Source organism: Pyrus communis, chromosome 2, assembly GCF_041283825.1.
Source record: "Pyrus communis isolate YQ-2024b chromosome 2, ASM4128382v1, whole genome shotgun sequence".
Taxonomy (NCBI): domain Eukaryota; kingdom Viridiplantae; phylum Streptophyta; class Magnoliopsida; order Rosales; family Rosaceae; genus Pyrus; species Pyrus communis.
This window is the reverse complement of record NC_142566.1, coordinates 27,639,617-27,662,935: the sequence shown is the minus strand read 5'-3', so window position 1 is coordinate 27,662,935 and position 23,319 is coordinate 27,639,617. Positions and strand designations below refer to the sequence as shown.

The 23,319-nt window shown below is 35.4% G+C and overlaps 1 protein-coding gene across 1 annotated transcript; it reads right to left on the bottom strand.

Moving 5' to 3' along the window:
- Positions 1-2,547: 2,547 nt before the first annotated feature.
- LOC137749062 (ethylene-responsive transcription factor WIN1) lies at positions 2,548-3,875 on the bottom strand. Its single transcript, XM_068489245.2, has 2 exons — positions 3,594-3,875; positions 2,548-3,417 (listed from the first exon to the last, which is right to left on the bottom strand). The coding sequence occupies exons 1-2, from the start codon at positions 3,671-3,673 to the stop codon at positions 2,781-2,783; spliced, it is 717 nt and encodes a 238-aa protein (XP_068345346.2). The 5' UTR covers positions 3,674-3,875; the 3' UTR covers positions 2,548-2,780.
- Positions 3,876-23,319: the final 19,444 nt, after the last annotated feature.

Below are 23,319 nucleotides of genomic sequence, written 5' to 3'. Positions count from 1 at the left end.
GTTCTTGTGAGGATGCAGGAGCACCAACGAGCACTATGTTATATCTCATAATTTTCCTATACCCTTGGAATTTTATGATCGTTTGCAACCTCTACGTAAGAAAATTGATAAAGAAACTGTCAAAACAGTTACTATTACAAGTCACATATTTTAGAAGTTTAGAAACTAACATTACGAGTGAGAGACATATATTACTTGAAAAACAATGTACACGTGTTATAGTTTTATTCGTGTGAGAATATGAGGATAAAGTCTCAATTGGAAAGGGACCAGACCATGTAAGGGCATATAAAGAGTTGGGCTACTTTCTAAATTGCAAATTGATTTTATGGTGGAACCTCAATGTTCTTTATGGTATCAGAGTAGTAAGTTGGCCCACATGTGAAGCCCAACATCTACACATCTCCACGTCATCCAATGTATGTTGTTCACGTATTAGATTTGAAAATTTGCTATTTGTGAGGGGCGTGTGAAAATGTGGGATAATGCCCTAGATCCATGAGAGACCAAAATATGCAAGAGCTTAAAAAATTGAATTACTCTTTAAATTATCAAAATTTTTGGGTAGAATCTCAACTTTTTTCAAACATAATACTTTCACCACATAACGGTATTCCAAAGGCACCAAATTTTTTTTATGATGTTAAGAGTTTGGCATTGGATGGCCGTTCGACGCATAGAAAAGCCAAAAGTTCATATGAGTCTGACATGGAGACATGTCTAAGTTGATGCTTACACAAATTATACAAAAACATTTATATGTTTCTTTCTTAATCCACTGCGACATAAATGTTTGATGGATAACTAATCATGTTAACTAAAACTTCAGTTTTGAGAAATATTAACAAACAAACAAAATTAGAAAATGACGTTAATGCAACAAACCAACAGAGTTAAATTTAATTACCATGATAATATTGAAAAGAATAGCAGAAAATTACAAAACCGACGTATGAACCCTAGAAATGTCTTAATTTCATGTTTTTCTTGTGTAAGGGAAAAGGAAGGCAGCACGAAGAACTGATCATAAAAAATATGGTGTACATACTTAATTAATAATTAGATAAATTAAGGCTTTGATTATAATAATTTCATTATTTTATTTTATTTGTCTTTTTTTTGTGTGATTGGGACACAAAAAGACAGAAGAAATGTAGAATAATAAAAGAAATGTACGAGGAAAGAGACAAAAATAAAAATTTTAAAATAAAAAACTAATTTAAGTTGCCTATGCTTTCAAGTTTTTGTTGACATTGACGTTCAACGTATTCTTCCCCGTCCTTCTACATGTACCACTCTTTTTCATGAAACATTTTCCTCATATATTTTTCTCATGTCCAAAAAACTAAAATAAAACCTAAAAACATAATAATCATTAAATGGACCCTTAATTAAGTTAATTTCCAAAAAATGATTAATTATGATACAACCCAGAATATGCAATCTGAGAAACAAATAGAACATAATAATTAATGATGATACATTAGTTACAGACATAGAACATGGAAATGCTGCGCTAGTCAGAATTTAAAACAAGAACCTACTAAAGGTATGCAGAGAATCGTAGATAATCAGAGTTTATTTTAATAGAAGCAATATTATTAAGGGAATTTAAACGAAAAACTCTCGGTACTGTTCATTTTAACGAAAAATCATATTTTTACACTAAAAAGTCAATCATGGTATCATTCATTTTACCCTTTATTTTGTCCTTATCATTAAAACTCAAAGTTTTCAAACCATTTTCATTAATTTTCCTTATTATTTATTAATCTAAACTAGTGCATTGGGAAAATGGAGGAATTGAACTCATGTTGCGATGGGTTAAACAAAAATGCCTTATTTATTAGGACAATTCACCACTTATGACTAATCAAAATTTTAAATTAACTTATTTACAATTATTTATTCATGTGAGAAAGACATAATTCCAATGAGAACAATAAACTAAACAACTGATTTGCCAAGAAATTAATCAATTTATTGATCAATAACAGAAATTGATGCTGATCTTTTATATTGTCTGTTTGGGACATGAATATTCCAAACCCTTTATACAGTTGATAAATAAAAGGATTTTTTTTTGAAATGTCAGATGAACTTACACACATTTTTTTTATTTTTCATAAGACTAAAATTTTAAGCAATTTATCATTCCAATTTTTTAAAATCATTAATTTGTCATCTCATTCTAACTTTGTTAAGTTTTCATCCAAAATAAATTATGTGCTTTGCATATAATTGTGTTCAGGGTCATCTCAGACATTTCCACATAAAGAACATCAAACAACTTTACCTAGAAGCGAATGCAATTCGTTCTTTTTTTTTTATATTTTGAGTCATCGCACTTCAAAACCCAGAGAAACAAGTGCAGGTCGTTCATCTTTTTATATTTTGTGAGAAACTCTAGAATTATTCTTGTCGAAGGCAACTTATTTGAAGGCGAGTGAGATGTTTAAAATGTCTGAAATAATCCTGAACACAAACAACTTAACATAGTTAAGGTGAAATAACAAATTAAAGATTTCTGAATATTGGTATGATAAATAATATAGAATTTTAGTTTATATGACAAACTAAAAAGGGTAATACATGCAATTGGACACTGTAATGGGTTACAATTATTACACTCACCCTTTCAACTACCACATAACCAAATATATATAATTTATCATCCGACTTTGCTTTACCCATGTACGTATATAGATTATTAATATCGGTAATATACAACAATAAGCATTTCTTAATTTTTACCAAATAAACATAAATAGTTAGTAGTACTACAAATAAATTCTTTCCTCCCCTTGTTGAATGCCAAATGATAAATCCGGACTTGCACAATTTCCGTTAAGCAGCTCTTCTATCATCTGCAACGCAATTTTATCTTCTTCATCCATCTCCGCCATAAGTTGGGGGGGCCTCTCTGATGATGTTTCAATCGAAGCAGATTGATCTGAATTCGACATAAATTGTGATGACAGAACACTCTGATCATCACCATTATTAGTATCAACAATACTATTATTCTTCTTCTTGCCAAGTGGAACAGTCATGACCCAATTGGAGTTATCAGAGCGTTGACCTGCACGTTTTTGCCATACTCCGATATGAGAGCTCTCATTGTCGAGCCTCAAGCAGGTCATGGATGGAGATGGTATCTTGCTGCATTTCCTTAGCTTGGCATGCAAGATTTCCGACAGACCCTTCTGTTCGGATGGTGAATCCAAGTCGCAGCTACTAGTTTTTGGGTGATCTGATGATCCTACCGGGGCACGGGTACCATTACTCTGAGTTGTAGTAGTTGTTATTGGGAAATTGGTCTTGGCATTTCGTCCGCTCATCAAAACGGAAGCTTCATCGTATGCTCGGGCTGCTTCTTCAGCTGTCTCAAATGTGCCTAGCCAGACTCTTCTCTTCCTGCATAGTCACCATAATCACACACGTACGTACGTATTATACAAGATATATATACATACACATATATAAAATATATATATATATATATATATATATAGAGAGAGAGAGAGAGAGAGAGAGAGTTGAGAAGAAAAAACCTAACTAATGGTGTATATATGTTGGTGAGGGTTGCTTACAGTAGGGGGTGGCGGATTTCTGAGACCCAAGAGCCCCAGTGACGCTGCCTGACGCCTCTGTACTTTTTTGATTTCACCATTTTGTTTATTTGTTTGTCTAACTTTGAGAGAGACAGAGAAGAATGAAGGGACGATTGAGAGTTCAGAGAAGTGCAGAGAAGGTAACAGATGGAAATTTGAGGCTACATGCGGTGATAGATAGGTGGATATAAAAAGAGAGAGAAGGAGAGACTGTATGCAACACTGTCGGCGGACTAAGCTTACAATATATGTACGTATTGCAGACTGCAGTGCTCTTTGTAATTAATTTTATCAACTACAACCTTCCATAATACAGTAACCTCTCATAAATATTCAGTTCCCCCCTGACTTGTCCCCCGTGTGCTCTCTCTCTCTCTCTCTCTCTCTCCCCCCCCCACTCTCTCTCCCAAGACTAAGAAGATTTGCACATTGACATTTTTTGCATGGGTAATTATTTCGATATTGATTTTGTGCGTCTACTAAAAGGTAATGCAAGGAAAATTAAATTTGTAGATAAAATTTTGTAAGCTAAATGAAATGGAAGTTGATGATTGAATTATTGATACTTAAGCATTGATAAATTTGTTTATTCCTATTGGTGACACATCTTTTAATTTACAAATTTTATTTACAAATTTAGTCTATCTAACATTACCCTATACTAAAATTTGGATATCATAATTATATCAATTCTTGACTTTTTACCTCAAAAATTAAGAATCAGAGAGCTAGTTGATCACACATCTCCTTTCCTGATTGACAACTTATCTCGTTTTAATTAAGTAAATGCCAATAATTGAGCTAAGTATGGTTTTTGTTATAGCTTAATTATGGTTTTTGTTATAATAGACTTATAAATAATTCAGAATCTTGTACGTGATTGTAGAATGTAATATAAGAATGTAATTTTCAATTATAATTAGCGTAGGATTCCCACCTCAATACAGATTAATATAACCTTGTATATATTTTAATATTTTTCACACGTTAATACAACAGTTCACAATTCTACACACTCTTCAATGTTTTCTCTTAGGTCCAAGGCTTTGCCTTCTTTCCCTGCCGTCCAATAAAAAATAAAAAATAACCTCAACCCAAACTAACTACAAATTGCCGTCCACCATTGTCCCTCATGGGGTCATCTTCTTCCTCTCTCCCTGGCCAAAACACTGCTACTTTTATTAAATTTTCTACCACAAATTATATTATTTGGATTCATCAGCTCAAAGCTTTTTTCATCATCTCAGAGCTTTTTTTTGTAAAAATTTAAATACACACACAATATTTATTTCCAGGTCTGTCGACTGGAAAATGGATTGAAGGACCGGACGTGAATAAATAATAAGAAAGACATCGATGGATCAGTGAACAGCGACGAACTTTCAACAATAAAAAAAGGTAGATGGATGTGCTTTGAAAAAAATGATGGGAAAATGAACTTTCAACAACACACCATCTGCCAAATCTGCATATCAAACAAAAATCGATGACGATGCTATATATTAATTAACTTGGACCCTCGATCTGTTTGTCTGTTGCGCTATATCTATACTATTATACTTATTATTATTAAGAGAATCCTTGTAAATTTCTTTTCTTTTTTTTTTTCTTTCTTTTGATATACACTATTGATAAAAGAAGGGTAAAATATAATTTTGTACCTTTTGATAAAATAACAATTATATCCCTATTTTTTCTATTTTACCCTTTTCTTTTTTAGAAAATGATAATCATATATTTATTTTTCCAATTTTTCCCTCACTTTTGATACATAACAAAACAATAATTATGTAATATTAAAAACAAAAAAATGCACTTATTAAAAGAAATTATTCATACACATAAAGTGTGTGCTCTCTGCTAGTATTGACTATTGTAACTAGTTACACTGTGATGAGTCTGGTATTTGGACAAGATTGTCTGCCCTCCCACTTCTGATACCCTCCCGTGCTCTTCTGTTTGTGTGATCACGGTTAAGCCACGTCAATATTTTATATTACTATTTATTTTTGTCTTATTATCTATATACAAAAAATAATATAAAATGTTGATGTGGTTTAACTGTAACCACAGAAAACAGAAGGACATAGAAGGGCATGAAAAATGGTAGAGCAGACAATTCTTGCCCTCATCTTCGAAACTGATAGTGTACCAAATTGAGACAGAGTGCAGTGTGCAGTGTGCAGGATCATATCCTTTAAGGTTTTACTCGAAACTCTATTCTTTTGAAAAAAATGGACATCTCGTCCGGAGATGATAGGGCTCTCGTAGGGGCAATTTTGCTGTACAGGATCCTTATAAAGGGGGCAATAAACTATATAAGAGGTCTTTATGGTAATATAAAAAGTTCGTACGATGACTATATATGTATTTGCTACACTAAAACAAGATATAGGCTATGTGAAATAGGTAGATATCAGTGTTTAAAAAACCCGTCTCGAGGTGCACCTAGGTGGCTTTGAAGACAGGGCGGTGATAAAAACGTCTATGCCTAACCGGAGTAAGTTTAAACTCATATAGACGTGTTTGAGTTGCGTGGCACTCTTAAGATGTTTGTTTGAGTGATCTCATAACCCTTCAACAATCTGAAATCCTTGCTTGAAATTTTCTGGGACCCTTTAAGTCGAAGATTGGGCCTTTGAGGCTTTGCCCTCTAGCAGCTTTGTGTTCAGCGGTGATGTATTCATGAAGAAGTCGACCACGAAGAAAAAGAAAGATATATGTACTCTTAAAAAGACTTGGCTCAAATTGACGCCGTTTTGACCAAGTTTTTAATTTTAAAAATGATTGGACTCAAAACGAGGTCGTTTTGGCTAAGTTTAATCCAAAACAAGGTCCTTTTGACTAAGTTTAATCCAAAACGTGGTCCCTTAGGCCAAGTTTAATATTTTTTGTAATCACCAACTAGGCCTAAACTTTACATCCAAAGGACTGCTTATATATATAATTATAATTCATATGCTTCAAGATTTTTTCCTAAGCGAAGCCATCCATATAACGCCTCCCCTGCACCTCTCAAAACATTGGTTTGGTATAATATACAGTATCTCACAATTCATCTCTTAAAAAAGTATTTATGAAGTCTGGACCGGATGATAACTGGCCTCAAGACTTTTGCCTAAAAGTATTTATGAAGTCTGGACCGGATGATAACTGGCCTCAAGACTTTCGCCTAAGCAAAGCCATCCATAAAATGCTTCCCCTGCACCTTTCAAAACATTGGTACAATATACCGTATCTCACAATCCATCTCTTAAAAAAGTATTTATGAAGTCTGGACCGGATGATAACTGGCCCTCTTTCCGGGGAGTGTGGTACTGCAACCGGTGCCGACTGCCGGACGCACAAGTTTAGTGGCCAGCAATAGAAGGCATGACCAAATGGTCCAAACTACAGAGAGGATGGAGCGGTGCAGAATTGAGGTGGATGTAAGATAAAATTAAGTACACACATGGGTGGAGATGTCAATTCCTAATGTCTCAGTAACTCATTAAAGGGTCGATTGAAGTTCTTCACCCATCGGGTTAGGTTTCATAAATAAATAAAATTTAAATTTATACGTAAACAGATTAAAATTGATGTATATATGATTGGTATAGATATACGAATCGAAATGATGAAAATCACTTTTTAACTCATCACTGCTAGTCCTTGGTTAATTTCCTTGCATATGTTTGGCTTAATATGTTGAGGTTCATGATCAAATTTAGAAATGGTGGATGGATAGAGGGTGATGTGATGGGTACAACTATGATAGAGATCTTGAATTTGTAGCTCTCATTTTGTAACTGAAAATTTGACATAAAAATTGGTTACGTTTTGATTTTTTGTTACGCACGCATGAAGTATCGTATGAAATAATATTTCAGCTTTTATTTTATGTAAAATTTGATATTTATTTTATGAAATAATATATTATGTATGATTATAATCTATATATAAGTCGAGAATTTCTCAAGTACAACCACTTATAAGTATGTGCAAGATTATTTATTTATTTGATGTGAGATTCATAATCTCAACACGCTGTTCAAATGTGTTGAATTTTTAAGCTTAACATGTGGACAACACAAATCTAATGACATGAAGCGTGTATGGTTATCAATTGAGACAACTTGCTCTAATACTATGACAAAATTTGAGGTTCTACCATAAAATCATTGGTAATACGGACAATAATCCAAACACTTATAAAAATATGCAAGATTCATTATTTTCTCGATATAATGTGAGATGGACACATACTCTCAACAATGCATACATATACATATATTTTGTAACCAGAAAGATGAAATGAATATAATTAGATAGGTAGGTAGGATATATAAATATGTGCTTCCTGAAGGCATTCATTGACGAGACATGATCATGAGGCTTAATGAAGATGATGATGGTGAAATATATAATTTTCGAATATAAGAGTGAACGTTGAAGTAAATTTAAACTTTTAATTTTGTACATACATAGAAGGAAATCCCATGTGCGCAGTGTGGTCACTGGACCTCCATCGTGTACTTCCATATGATATGACGGAAAAGGACTTTTCTTAAGGATTCGAGAGATTCTGTAATTATATTCGAACATTATATATTAAATAATAAAAAATTATTTTAAATTATAAAATATATAATAAACGATCATAATTACATAATTCTACATATCTCCAGGAAAAGGATGATATGACCTTTCGATTTTATGCATGCATGAAAAATGTAGTAATATAGTCCAAAGAAAAGGTTAACGGTCATCGTCCATGTGGGGCAACAGTGCTACGTCATTGCACAGTCATCCTCTACGCGAGCGTCAAGTTACATTTAACAGAACTCCGGACAGCTAATTTAATGGGACTATGAATTTGGGAGAAAATATGACTTTAGGTAAGAAAGTGAGACATAAAACTTTAAATACCGAAGTGTAAATTTACAGTACGTAGAAATACTAATGACGACATATAACATCGATCATTACTATCAATAATAAGTTAATAACGACGTATAACATCGATCATTTTCAAATTTCTAAGATTTGCACCACCAAATTACAAGTGACATAAGGAAGGCAGTTCAGTTCAAGCCATAGCTAGCTTAACAGAAAGGGATGCCCGGAGGACCACCTCCATATCACTGTTCTTTTTTTTCTTTGGTCAGAACTCCTCCTTATCACTTGATCATTCGAAGTCTTTCTCCCCGGAAGAATATTTTCTCCCCTCTCAATCTCTCTTCTCTTTCCTGTCCTCTTAATTGTACTGTTATGGTTAAACCACGTCAACATCTTATATTGATTTTTTTTATAAAGACAATAAGAGGCGAAAGAATCATACTCCCTTTATCCCTTCCATTATTTCCATTTTCATAACAACTGCATGGGCCGGTCTTAATATATACTGTTTATATGGAATATTAGAATATATATATATTGCCTACTAAATATATAAGACTAGAAAATATGTTATTTTCCATTAAATATACGAACTTTCAAGATCAAAAACATCGATCACACACACACACACACACAAAATCTTTACGGAAGAGATTCCTATTTTTTTTTTTTTTTTTTTTTTAAAAAAAGAGGATTAGTTGTGGGGTTTACACTACATCGAACTTCGACGATTCAAATTATTTATTTTTCAAGTTGTACTGTAACATCTCATATCGTCCAGGGGAGTGGATCCTGTAAGCCTTATACATATATTCCCATCTCTACCTAACACGAGGCTTTTTGGGAGCTCACTGGCTTCGGGTTCTGTAGGAACTTCAAAGTTAAGCAAGAAAGGGGCCAGAGCATTCCCAGTATGGGTGACCCACTGGGAAGTTCTGCTCACGTGAGTTCCCAGGAACAAAACCGTGACGGCATGGTCGGGGCCCAAAGCGGACAATATCGTGCTATGGTGGAGTCGAGCCCGGGATGAGATGGGGGCCCGGGCTAGGATGTGACAACTTAATATCGGAGCCAATCTCTGGCCGGAAGTGTGCCGATAAGGATGTCGGGCCCCTAAGGGGGGTGAATTGTAACAACATCGTCCAGGGGAGTGGATCTTGTAAGCCTTATACATATATTCTCATCTCTACCTAGCACGAGGCCTTTTGGGAGCTCACTGGTTTCGGGTTTCGTAGGAACTCCGAAGTTAAGCGAGAAAGGGACCAGAGCATTCCCAGGATGGGTGACCCACTGGGAAGTTCTGCTCGAGTGAGTTCCCAAAAACAAAATCGTGAGGGCGTGGTCGGGGCCCAAAGCGGACAATATCGTGTTAGGGTGGAGTTGAGCCCGGAATGTGGCGGGGGCCCAGGCCGGGATGTGACATGTACCTTATAGATCATCCTTGTAAAATATTAGCTAAATCGGCAATATTTAAGGCATCTAAATGAGTTTAAAGAAATTGATGATTAATATTTTCTAAGAAATTTTGAATCTTCATCTTGACAATTAACTAGACAAATGGTTTCAGATTGAATTGAATTTTTGCGTAGATAATTTATACATCGAGACTTATAAAATAGGCGGTTTGGATCGTTGAAGTGTAGTGTGGAATGAGTCCCAAGTCTAATCCCTATTTATTTTTAAAACAAATGGAGATCCAAGGAGTGCATATAATATGTGTGCGCGCACTTGAATTTGTAGGAAATGTTAGGTCATATAACGGGGACAAAATCAAGTGTGGAAATAGACCCGATCGATTGGTTGTGTTTTCGAAGGTAGGTCCAATGTTTACTCAAAGCCAGCCGGCCATCCTTGTTGTCTCCTTTGCAAACTCAACCAATTTTCTATATATATATATATATATATATATATATATGAACCCTATGAAAATTACATTTTTGCTACCATGAGACCTTTCATGAATAAAGTCGCAGTAAAACCCTAGCGAACAAGCACCCTTATTCGAGGCTCTTCCACCCCTTTTTTCTCCACCCCCTCTGACCCCTAACTATTGACAAAAAGATTAAAATAAAAAATAAAAAATAAAAAAAATAGCGAACAAGACAGAAAACTCTCTTTTTATTAATCTCGAATAAAATTTTTTACATATATACATATACATTGCATGGTATAATCTATTCATAGAGGTTTCTCATAAGCACTATAGCTTCTCTCCTTCACTTTCCGAGTCATATAGGAAAATCTCTATTACCACCTGTGTCCCATAACGCATCTCTCATTGCCATTCTATGTCCGTCCCCGAACACGGACTGTTGAAAGCAATGGTGGGCTCACTACGAGTTAAGTAGGCTTTTTGTTTAGCTTGACAACAAGTACTCCTTCCATGCCAACTTCCAAGCACGAGAATAGCTTCTAAGGGAAAGGTGCTTCTTAGAGTGCCCGTATGCTCCAGATGAATGGACGAGTAAGAGATCCATACAAGCACCAATCTTCGGTGAAAGCTATAGGCCGTCTCCTTGCGCGGATACTCTGAGGTTTGTCTTACTTGAATAATTCGAAAAGTTAAGGCAGTAAAACTGGCGACAGAATTTCTATAGGTCGAATATATACATATAGACAGGCTGTGTCTCAGTCCCAGTTTGGCTGATCATCTGAAAAGACCAGCTAAGCATTATTGGCTCGGTCAGGCTTTACCCGACCAACTACCTAATACTACGAGAGATCTTGGAACGTGCCTGTCGTGTGAATGCGCATACAAATGGGTCACTATTCACTTACTACTAATAAGGGCGGAGAATGGATTCTAGACTATATCAATTGGGTAGGCTAGATTCCTGGGCTTTTTTTATCATGGTTTTATTCGATTCAAAAATATAAGTTAGAAAAGAAAAGAGCATTCCACTTATTTTAAATATATACTCATATATATAAGGCTTCTTTGCATCTACTTTGTTTCTCGCTTGGCCTTGGTTTTGGTGCCTTATCTTGTCTAATTTTTAATGTATCCGGATAGGATGACAAATCCTTGGACACACTTAAAGCCCTCTTCAGCTTCCCAAATGATTAGGATCTCGCGGAAATATTTTCAATAAAAGCGCACAAGCAAGTCCTCCCAACACCTCTTGAGACTCCTTCGCCCCCTAAGATGCCTTACGTCATTTTGATTCCCTCTAGAAAAGCAAATTTTTCTTACCTTCTTGTATGAGTATTGAAGAATTATAGTGAGTTGTGATTGGTTGTTGACCAACAGAAAACATGGGAGTCTTTTGGCATATGAGGTTCTCTCTTTCTTACGATATAAATAAGTCTGGGAATGGGCTATCATAAGTCTTTTGTTTGAAAGGCTAATTTCCTTTTACTCAATAAAGAAAGCTAAAACTAAAAGAGTAGGACATAGATTGTGTTATAAAAGTTTATCGAAAGGGTTCCGCTTCTTTTATGTGAGGGGGCGTACGTAAGAAGGGAACCTAGATAGAACGAGGAGCGCCGGCCCCGGTCCCCAATACAGTTACCATGCTTACCAACTCTTACCATTGCTGCCTATACATATAAATGAGAGGTATTAGCAGGTATATAATTGTCAGGATACCCCAAAACATTAAGAGCATAAAAAATCCAAATGGAAGAAAAAATAGCAAAAGCTACCCAACCTACTAGATCCTTTACATAAAAATAAGGGTAAAAAGAAATTTTATCCATCTATGAATGTACACCCAATGGATTATTTGATCCATACTGATGCAATGTGGCCATATAAAGAAAACTAGCCAAAATAGGACATGGACTTGGATCCATAAAATGATAAGAATGCCTCTGAGATTCAATCATAAACCACTTTGACTCGGTCGTGTGTAAACCCCCCTTCACCCCCACCCCCTAAAGTGGTAAAGGCAAGCGGGGCGGATGGGGATCGTCGAATAAGTACCTCGACATTCCGTAGCCACTACTTTGACTTCTTTTATGCAATTATGAACTCCACAGAACTTTCTCAATTCCAATGCAAATTATCATTTTTGAGCTGACGTAAAAACTATGCAAGCTGCCCGACGAAGCCAACACAAGTCCTATCCGAAAAAGGAAAAAAAAAAAAAGGTTGTTCTATCATGTTGGTATACCAGCCGCCTGCTCTGGAACTTCCATTGTGTGATCGGGAGAAGATAACGGGCGAATGATATGATATATTTTTCATAATGACACCCGTTTACCTTAGAGCTAGGCGTTATGAGAAATTCGTAAGGTATTTTAATTTTCATATGGAAGTGAATGATCTCTCTTGGGCTTTTCTTCGATTTTAGGCTTTTCAAGCCCATTATCACGACTTGGTGCTGAGATCATGTAAGATCCCACATCGCCCAGGGATGAGGATCCTGTAAGTCTTATATGTATATTCTCATCTCTACCTAGCACAAGGCCTTTTGGGAGCTCACTGGCTTCCAGTTCCATTGGAACTCCGAAGTTAAGCGAGTTCGCGCTAGAACAATCCTAGGATGGATGACCCATTGTGAAGTTCTCGTGTGAGTTCCCAGAAACAAAACCATGAGGGCGTGGTTGGGGCCCAAAGCGGACAATATCGTGCTACAGTGGAGTCAAGCCCAGGATGCGGTGGGGGCCCGGGCCGGGAATGTGCCGACGAGGATATTGGGCCCCTAAAGGAGGTGGATTATAAGATCCTACATCGTCCACGGGTGAGGATCATGTAAGCCTTATATGTATATTCTCATCTCTACCTAGCACGAGGCCTTTTGGGAGCTCACTGGCTTCAGGTTTCATCAGAACTCCGAAGTTAAGCAAGTTCATGTGAGAGCAATTCTATGATGGGTGACCCACTAGGAAGTTCTCGTGTGAGTTCCCAGAAACAAAACTGTGAGGGTATGGTCGGGGCCTAAAGCGGACAATATCGTGCTATGGTGGAGTCGAGCTCGGGATGTGGTGAGGGCCCGGGCCAGGATGTGACAGATCACTTATTCTTCTGAACTAGAGTCGTTATCCAAGGCCGGGTCAAAAATCTTGGAATTCGCACAGTAAGCTTCGACCCAGGCTTCTGATCTGCGAAGACTGTTTGTACTTTTTGTCCTCGTCAACATATTTGAAGCATTAATGAGGGTGGCGGCATATTTGAAGCATTAACCGGTTTGGAATTAGGTGTAGCTATATCACAAGCACATGTTTCTACAATCTCAATCTGTATTCACTTGAATGATGCTACAAATCTCCATCAAAGTGGTTATGTATTTATAAATGAATGCGTTTGTGCTACAGGTGTTACATGATATACTCTACACATGTGTGGGCTTACAGGTCTAGGGCTTATAAACCCTTTATTTCATTCATCAATGAGGTGGCGTAGATGTAGTTTCAAGGTTCGATATAACAAATATATATCATATACGGTGGATGGCATATATACAGTGGCAGAGACAGCATGGAACAAAAAGTAACAATTCAGTTTCAAATGGTTTAAGCTTGGAAGTACCTTACTATCTATCAATAGGCGAGAAAACTATTTAACAAAACAAAATTTTGCCATATTTTAGTTTAAATATATATATATATATATATATATATATATATATATATAACATCTCTATGTTTTTTCACTTATTTTATTACTTTTGGCATCAAAATATTATACTAAATATACCCTGGTTGCTCAATAAATCGTAAATCCACTTCCAAATAAGATTTCCTTAATGCTCCCAGAAAATATTTCGAGAAAATAAAAAATTGGCATTTTTTACAAAAAACGTGGATTAACATTCATGGTTTTCAGTCGGTTTTGCAAATTCGTACACAAATCACCATTTAATCTTTTTATTTTCACCTTTGTCTCACTGTGAAGTTTTGAAAATTAAGGTGAGACTTTCTGTTGAGATTCTTGAGTGTAGAACCCCATTTAACAATGTTTTTGGCATCACTACTATATTTTTCACTTATTTTTTTAGATTTTCGGCTTAAATATTCTACCAAATATATTTGTTGCTCAATAAACTGTAAAGTTGCTTCCAAACTCTTTAAAAAATTTTAACTTAATGCTTAGGAAAAATATTTTGCGAAAATAAAAAATGTGCATTTTTGTAAAAAAAAAAAAAAAACATGGGTATTAGGCGAGGTCGACGGACCCAAAATGAGGCAGGCTCAGCTCACGCGAAATGAGGTGAACCATAGCACGCAAAACAAGGTGGGCTAGTCTCACAGAAAACAGGGCGGGCTTCTGGGCACGTAAAACTAGGCAAGCTCCGTGCACAGAAAATGAGAAGGGACACAGCTCACAAATCGAGGTGCGCACAAAAAATGAGGCTGGCTCCATGCACAAAAAATGAGGCTGGCTCCATGCACGCCAAAATGATGCGGGCTTCTGGCACACAAAACGATGCAACCACCTCACATGCGTAATGAGGCGAACCCAGGCACAAAAATGACTCAAATTTCTTGGGGTGCCAAAAAGGAATTTGAATCATTTTGTTAATTTTTCTTTTATTTCTCTTACTACTACCACAAACTATTATATTCATGTTCTTCAAAATATATTTTTTGTGAAAAAAATATTATAATTCGTAGGTAAATACTTGTAGTCAACGATTTAAAACCTAAATTTAAAGATATTTGAACCTTTTTTTTCTTTTTGTTAATTTTTCTTTTATCTAAATCTAAACTACATATTAATAGAACCCTCTTAGAAAGATTGTTCAACAAAACAAAATTTTGTGATATTTTAGTGTATAAAATAAACGCTAAACATACATTTTAACATCTCTATATTTTTTTCACTTATTTTATTACTTTTGGCCTCAAAATATTCTACTAGGGGTGTGATATCCACACACCCCATTTTACTTCTCACACACCTTTTTAATTATTGGCCGTCGGATCGGATGAATTGAAGAAGATCAACGGACATAAATTATGAAGAGGTGTATGAGAAGTAAAATGGGGTGTGTGGATAGCACACCCCTTCTACTAAATAAATGCTTGTTGCTTGATAAATCGTAAATCCGCTTCCAAATACATTATAAAGATTTCCTTAATGCTCCCATAAAATATTTTGAGAAAATAAAAAATTTATATTTTTTACAAAAATCATGGACTAACACTCACGGTTTTCAGTCGGTTTTGCAAATTCGTACACAAACCACCGTTCAATCTTTTTATTTTCACCTTCCCCTCACTGTGAAGATTTGGGCCTCACTACTATATTTTTCACTTATTTTTTTAGATTTTCGATTTAAATATTCTACCAAATATGCATTTGTTGCTCAATAAACCGTAAAGTTGCTTCCAAACTCCTTAAAAAGTTTAACTTAGCACCTAGGTAAAATATTTTGGAAAATAAAAATGTGCATTTTTTGTCAAAAAATATGGGTGTTAGGCGAGCTTGACCCACGCAAAACAAGGCAGACTTAGCTCACGCATAACGAGGTGAACCAAAGCACGCAAAACAAGGAGGGCTCGTCTCACAGAAAACGGGATGGGCTTCTAGGCACGCAAAACAAGGTGAGCTCTACACATGAAAAACGAGATGGGACACGACACACAAATCGAGGTGCGCACAAAAAACGAGGCTGGCTCTGTGCACACCAAAACAACGCGTGCTCCATGAACGTAAAAAGGGGCAGACTTCTGGCATGCAAAACAATGAGGCCACCTCACATGCAGAACGAGACAGGCACACAAGACGAGGTGGGTTATGCGCACGTAGAACAAGGTGAACTCCCAGATGCTCTGAAAACGAGTCAGGCTCCACACACGAAAAAATATATTTTGAAGAACATGAATACGATAGTTTGTTGTAGTGGTAGAAGAAATAAAAGAAAAATTAACAAAATATATACAAAAAGAATTCAAATTCTTGCAGGTGCCAGAAGTCCCCCGAGAAATTGTATCATTTTTGTACATAATTTTCCATGTTTATATACATGTACGTACATTAATACTACTTGATTAAATTTAAGACAAACTAACTAATTCTATTTAAGGCACTCGTTGACATGATTATTTGAAGGGAAATCACGGATTTATCAGTGGAAACTGGAAAGCAATGTCGATGATATATGTTTCTTGGCCTCCCAATTTAGTGCCATTGTTTTCAACTTTGTTTTTTGGCCTCCCAATTTAGCACGTCCTGTTGTTGCTCATGGTTTCAAAGAAAATGTTAGGTTTGTGTGAGAGCATTTTGAGCCGACATGAACTTTTAATATTTTGGCCGATGATGCTAATGTATTCGTTCGTATTTGATTCTCAATAGTATCAGCTTGTATTTTCAAATGCATGTGTAGTTATCATCTCATGTTGAATACGAGCTTAATGATCACATATACGCGAGAGCATGTTAGCATGACCATAACATTTTGACAATTGGGGTCATGGACTCATGGTGATTTGAAACGAGAAGTGTTTGAATACAGTTGTCCTATGTTGTAGCACACCCACAAAAGTGTGAAACGGTTAAACGGTCCATGTGATAGCACTTTAACTTCGTGAGTAAGTTGTCGCATAGAACAATCGCATTCAAACACTTCTCATTTCAAAAAGGTCTAGGTTTGTAGGATGGTTTTATTGTTTGGACCCAAAAAATAGATTGTTTGGAGAATAATTTCTGGCCCATTTTGTGGGAAAAGAATGTACTAGTAGTGCTTGAATTGCTAGACCGGTTACAGGCCCATATTGGAATCAATTGCTGGACTGGTTTCGTCAGATGAAACATTATAGGGTAAAGTATAAAAAACTACCTTAACTATTAGGATCACGACAGTTTCATACCTCATCTTTTAAAATTGACAATGTCATACCGCATCTTACGAATTTGTGACAATGTCATACCTCCGTCAATTTTTCTGTTAGTTTTTCTGTTAAATGCTGACGTGGCAAGAGACGGGAACCACTTTCTATTAAAAAATTAATAAAATATTATTAAAAACTAAAAAAAATATTTAATATTTTTTAAATATTAAAATAATAAATAAAAGTAAAATTAAAAAAAAAAAAAGGGTAAAGTACAAAAAACTATCTCAACTATTGGGGTCACGACAGTTTCATACCTCATCTTTTAAAATTGACAATGTCGTATCGCATCTTACAAATTTGTGACAATGTCATACCTCCGTCAATTTTTCTGTTAGTTTTTCTGTTAAGTGCTGACGTGACTTGATTTGGGACCTACTTTCTATTAAAAAATTATTAAAAACTAAAAAATAATTATTTAATATTTTTTAAATATTAAAATAATAATAAAAAGCAGAAGAAAAAAAAATCCTCATTTCGTCCCTCCCCTCCCCCCTCCTCCCTCCTCTCCCCTTTCCCCATCTTCATCTTCTTCCCCCACCTGCAAATCCCAACAAAAAAAAAAAAAAAAAAATTCCAATTTGTCTTTCCCCCACACCCACACCCACACTCAATTTCCCCACACCTACACCCACACTCTTCTCCCTTCTGCAACCTAGAAAAAAAATAAATAAATAAATAAAAAACCCCAGATCCCGTCGGTGGAAGATGGGTGTGCAGAGAAGGTGGATGATGGGTGCAGAAGAGGATGTGGAGAATGGATGAAAGTAGTGGATTTGGGGTTTGATGGGTTTTCAAATTTTTTTTTTTTTCCCTTCTTTTTTTCCTCCTCTTCTTCTTCCTCATCCTTCTTCTTCTTCCGCAGGGGAGTTGATGGTTTAAAAAAAAAAAAAAAAAAAAAAATTTCCTTCCGCTTTTTTTTCCTCTTCTTCTTCTTCTCCTTCCTCATTCTCTTTCTCCTTCTCCTTCTTCTTCCCCGGGGGGGTGTTGGTGGGTTTTCAATTTTTTTTTTATTTTTTCTTCCTCTTCTTCTTCTTCCTCCTCCTTTTCTTCCTCTTATTCTTCATCCTCCTTCTCCTTCTCCCTTCTTCTTCTTCTGCGCCGACAAGGGGGAATTTTTTTTTTTCCTACCTCCTTTTTTTTTCCTCTTCTTCTTCTTCTTCCTCCTCCTCCTCCTCCTTCTCCTTCTTGTTCTTCCGCAGGGGGGTTGTTGGGTTTTCAAATTTTTTTATTTTTTTTATTTTTTTGGGTTTGCTGGTGGGGGGAAGAAAATGAAGATGGGGAGAAGAGAGAGGAGGGGGGAGGTGGAGGGGAGGGACAAACTGATGGTTTTTTTTTTTCCTTTGCTTTTTATTATTATTTTAATATTTAAAAAATATTAAATAATTGTGTTTTAGTTTTTAATAATTTTTTAATAGAAAATATGTCCCAAATCAAGTCACGTCAGCACTTAACAGAAAAACTAACAAAAAAATTGACGGAGGTATGACATTGTCACAAATTCGTAAGATGCGGTATGACATTGTCAATTTTAAAAGATGAGGTATGAAACTGTCGTGACCCTAATAGTTGAGGTAGTTTTTTGTACTTTACCCTTTTTTTTAATTTTACTTTTATTTATTATTTTAATATTTGAAAAATATTAAATATTTTTTTTAGTTTTTAATAATATTTTATTAATTTTTTAATAGAAAGTGGTCCCCGTCTCTTGTTACGTCAGCATTTAACAGAAAATTTGACGGAGGTATGACATTGTCACAAATTCTTAAGATGCGGTATAACATTGTCAATTTTAAAAGATGAGGTATGAAACTGTCATGATCCCAATAGTTGAGGTAGTTTTTTGTACTTTACCCAACATTATACTATTAAATAATTTAATATATGTAAAGGGTCTCCACAAATCAGCAATGCTTTTTGCTTTGCAAAGATCAAGAAAAACGTTTATAGTACGCATTATTATACTTGTTTTACAAAGAGACTATTTCGCGACTCAAATCTGTGACCTTTCGATTGCAAAAAAACAACATTTTTGTTGCATCACAACTCGCCCTCATGGTATTAATATATGTAATATTCATAATTATTCCAAAGGGATTTAGGAATATCCTGAATTGTCTTCCCTTAGATGCCATTTGCATTTACGAGAGATTTCTGTTAAGATATCATACAATATTTCATTAGTTGCTCCACTTTTATAAGATTATTAAAATTGGAGTTAGCTGGGCTAAATTCCCACGACCATAATGATATGAACCGAATGCTAATTAGTAAATAAATTAGTGATTTAAACATGAGCTTTATTCCTATTTTTTATATGCTATAGCATTGCGATTTAGTAATATTTTTTTTTATCTGTAAATAGGAAATCTTAAGTTCAACATCATGCATATAGAATTTGATACCAAACAAATTTATGGTGATTTTTTTTATGTGATTTAGTCTAAATCCTCTTCTAATAATGTAAGATCCGTTTAAAAGTGCTTTTAAGACGACTGAAAGCGTATGCAGTGAAATTGAATTGAAAAGAAGCACCAAATACATATTTTTTGCAGGAAACACTTAAAGAGCTTTTCTATGATTTACTTAGATCTCTACCAAATAATGGTTTCCACAACATTTTTACCAGAACTGTTATCAGTCATTTCAAAAACACTTCCAAACAAGTCATGAATGTATCCCTATACATAAAAACATAAAAGGGAGAAAGAAAAATTGACTTGGCTGTGATGGTTGGGGAACAAGCAATTTTGTGAAGTGGCCAAAACAAAAATTTTAAGGCTGTAGGCAGATGCCTTTAGCACACAAAATATACCCCCAATATAGTATTAGCAGATTTTGTTGATAGGGATAGCATGGGCAATTGGGTGTAAATAAAATAGTGTTGGGTGGGAAAATTAAGGATAGAAATATAAAAAATGGAACGGCCGCCGGCCTTGAATTGTTTGTGTAAACTCGTGACATACATGGGATGGGATCTCTAGGGAACCCAAAGGAGAATATGCCCAAGGCCCTCCTAGGCCTTTTTTCCTCTTCTAGCTTGTAACTTTGACCTAAATTCTCACAAAGACTTAGAAAAAAGAGTTCGGATTATGACGTTTGTAGAGTGAGATATATCACGTAGTTATGTAATGAAGTATTTATTTTTTACGTATAAGGAGTTCAACATTGTCTTTTCTATAATCTACAATGTTATACAAATTATGTAACGCGTTTTGTCATGAAACTAAAATTGTATGTAGACTGAATTTGGATTGAATAACCTGTGTTAGATAAGATTTGTAAGAAAGGTCCCTTGACCAAAACTGATATGATAATTAGAAAACTTTCATTTTAACAATTTCATATCCTATTTACTGAGTTGACGAAGGTTGTATCATATTAGGGGGGCGTTTGTTGCGCCGGACTATTTCGGACTGGATTAGCTTCAAGGATTAAGCTGGACTGACTTAGACTAGACTAAACTGGACTAACTTAGTGAAGCGTTTGGTGCAGTATTGGACTAAGAAGCTGGATAATAACAAATTCTAATATTATATTATTTAATATATAAATTATTAATATTTTATTATGATCTTATCTTTTTCTCCATCTTTTCCTACCATTTCCGTCCCACACTCTTCCTCTTCTCTCAGTTCTTCGTCCCACCCCTCCCTCTTTTTTTCCTCTCAAACCTCTCAATTCATGTCTCTTTCTCATTCCTGGTCAAACTCTTTATCGATTACAGTCTCTATTTCTTTGTCCTCCCTCCCTCTCTAGCTATGCGTTGTTCGAACGGAACCTCACGACTCCAATTTTCCCAACAAGTTGCAGGTTTCCCAATGTGTTTTTTGGCCAACCCTCGTTAAATTGGATGAAGTTAGCACCGCCAAAAAATTCATCACCATCCCTGGACCGAGATCTTAGCTTTGCATGCTTGAATTTGTCATGGATTTGAAGAAGCCCAAACAGATCGAGACTTCCAGGCCATTTTCCGGCCACATTTGACCACATTTTGGCCTCGATTCAGGTAGAATCGTAATCTTGTCACTCCCAGCTTCAATTTTGTATATTTTATATGAAAGTTGGTTGTGAAATGGATCTGAAAGAGAGTCGGAAAATTAATGATTGATCTAGGTGACCGGAGATGACGAGAAGTCTGTCGGGAGTGGTTGTTGAGCATGACGAGGACGAGAAATAGAGGATAGTCTTAGCTAGTCCCATGGTTATTGGGGGGTCTCGCTAAGACCTCTTAGTGAAGGGTTTTGTCCATGCTAGTCCCCTTTAGTCTCATTAATGTTAGTCCCAACATGGAACAAACATGGTATTGGACTAATAGCTAGTCCAGTCCAGTCCAGTCCGACTTAGGGAGGGCAAACAAACGCCCCCTTATAGGATTTGAATTTTCAAAAACTAAGCTAAATTACAAGACAAGAAAATTCATACGTTGTTGCACAAAAATGTATACGTATGTTCTAATCAATAATGACAACTTTAATTGTGAATAAGAGATTCTTAAATGAGTTACAAAAATAAGTCCAATAGCTATTTATACATTACATTACATTGATTTGGATTGAATCCACTAATTCATCTTAATTTGTTCGGTTAACAAGTTTAAATCATATAGAAATGCTAAGGAGACTCTCTCAAGAGTCAAGAGTATGACTTTTTAAGAACTCTCTATCACCTCATGTTTTTGACAAATTGTTTTATAATGTTAGCTTTAAAATTAACATTAAATTGTGTGGTGACAAAGATTTCATCAAGTGTCTTACTTTGAAAGAGTCTCCTTAACATTCTCTTAAATCATAATTAGATCAAATAACTAAATTACAAATTCATATCCTACTGGTCAGCATCTGACCTACCGACAGGTCTACGTGTAACTATTTTGTTTTTAACTATATGAATTCAACACATTTGTCTACTTCGAAAATGTACAAAAATGCTGAGTAGACTCTCACCAACTCTATATAAATTCTCTGTCACCTCATATTTTTAGCACAACACTTCATAATATTGACACGAAAATTATGTTAAATTGTAAAATAACATAAACTTTTTAAAGAGAATCTCATCTACCTTTCTTTCTCGTACTAAAAAAGCCAAACCTTTCACCACATCTTTCAACTTCCAAGACTTTGAAAACTCGGAAGCGAAGAATATCCCAGAGACATATCCGAATCTTGTCCGTGAATCCGAAAATTCGAAGGACAAAATTCAGAAATTGGGGGACATGTTCCATGGTTTGTTTCTCGACTAGAACACGTGGCAAATGGCACGGCAAGGATTTTACTCGCATTGACGACAGCCACGTGGATTTTTTTTTTAATTCAATCTTGTCTTTGCTCCATGAGATAAGGCATATCTCTCGTAATTATACAATGCGGCGTAAGTTTTCCAAAACAAGCCCCACCGTACGCCCAACTAAAAAAAATACTCTACCGCATCAAGAAAATGGATTCTGAAAAAGTACTTGCATTATTTCAACGAAAAGTATCAGTTATGTACTTTATTTAATAAGCAATAAAAACATATCAATGCTTTTGAACTTAAAAACTTTTTTTCTAACAACACTTACATTCATTTAAAATTATTTCTCAAACCAGCTCTATCATTAATGTTATAACACTTGGATTACCAATATTAAAATGGTATAAGCTCTTTTGTTTAAATCAGAAGATTTGGAAAGAATCCACACCGGATCCTTTTTTTGTCGTGATCGTGACCGTTCATCGTATATCGTGTGGTTAGTTTTCATTAGATACTATTTATATTTAATTTTAAATTTTAAATTTCAAATGATTTCTGACCGTACGATGTACGATGAACTGTCACGATCACATGATCTCCAGAAAAATAATCCGGCGAGAATCATTTTCGAGAAGATTTGAAGTCCTAGCCCCCTAGTGGTCGCCCACTACGACTCGACTTACTCATTCACATAAAAATTGTTTTATATTCTCGATACATGAATCAGTATACCACATATTATAATATGCATTGATGCAAGATTTTTACACTGTATGTTGAAAATTTTCTCACTCACTTAAACGTGACTACAATC

What these genes read in the sequence shown, in the direction of transcription:
- LOC137749062 (XM_068489245.2), bottom strand. Translation starts at nt 3,673, where the DNA reads ATGGTGAAATCAAAAAAGTACAGAGGCGTCAGGCAGCGTCACTGGGGC. An exon ending in GAAATCCGCCACCCCCTACT is followed by an intron (nt 3,418 to 3,593) that starts GTAAGCAACCCT and finishes GTGACTATGCAG; the next exon opens with GAAGAGAAGAGTCTGGCTAG.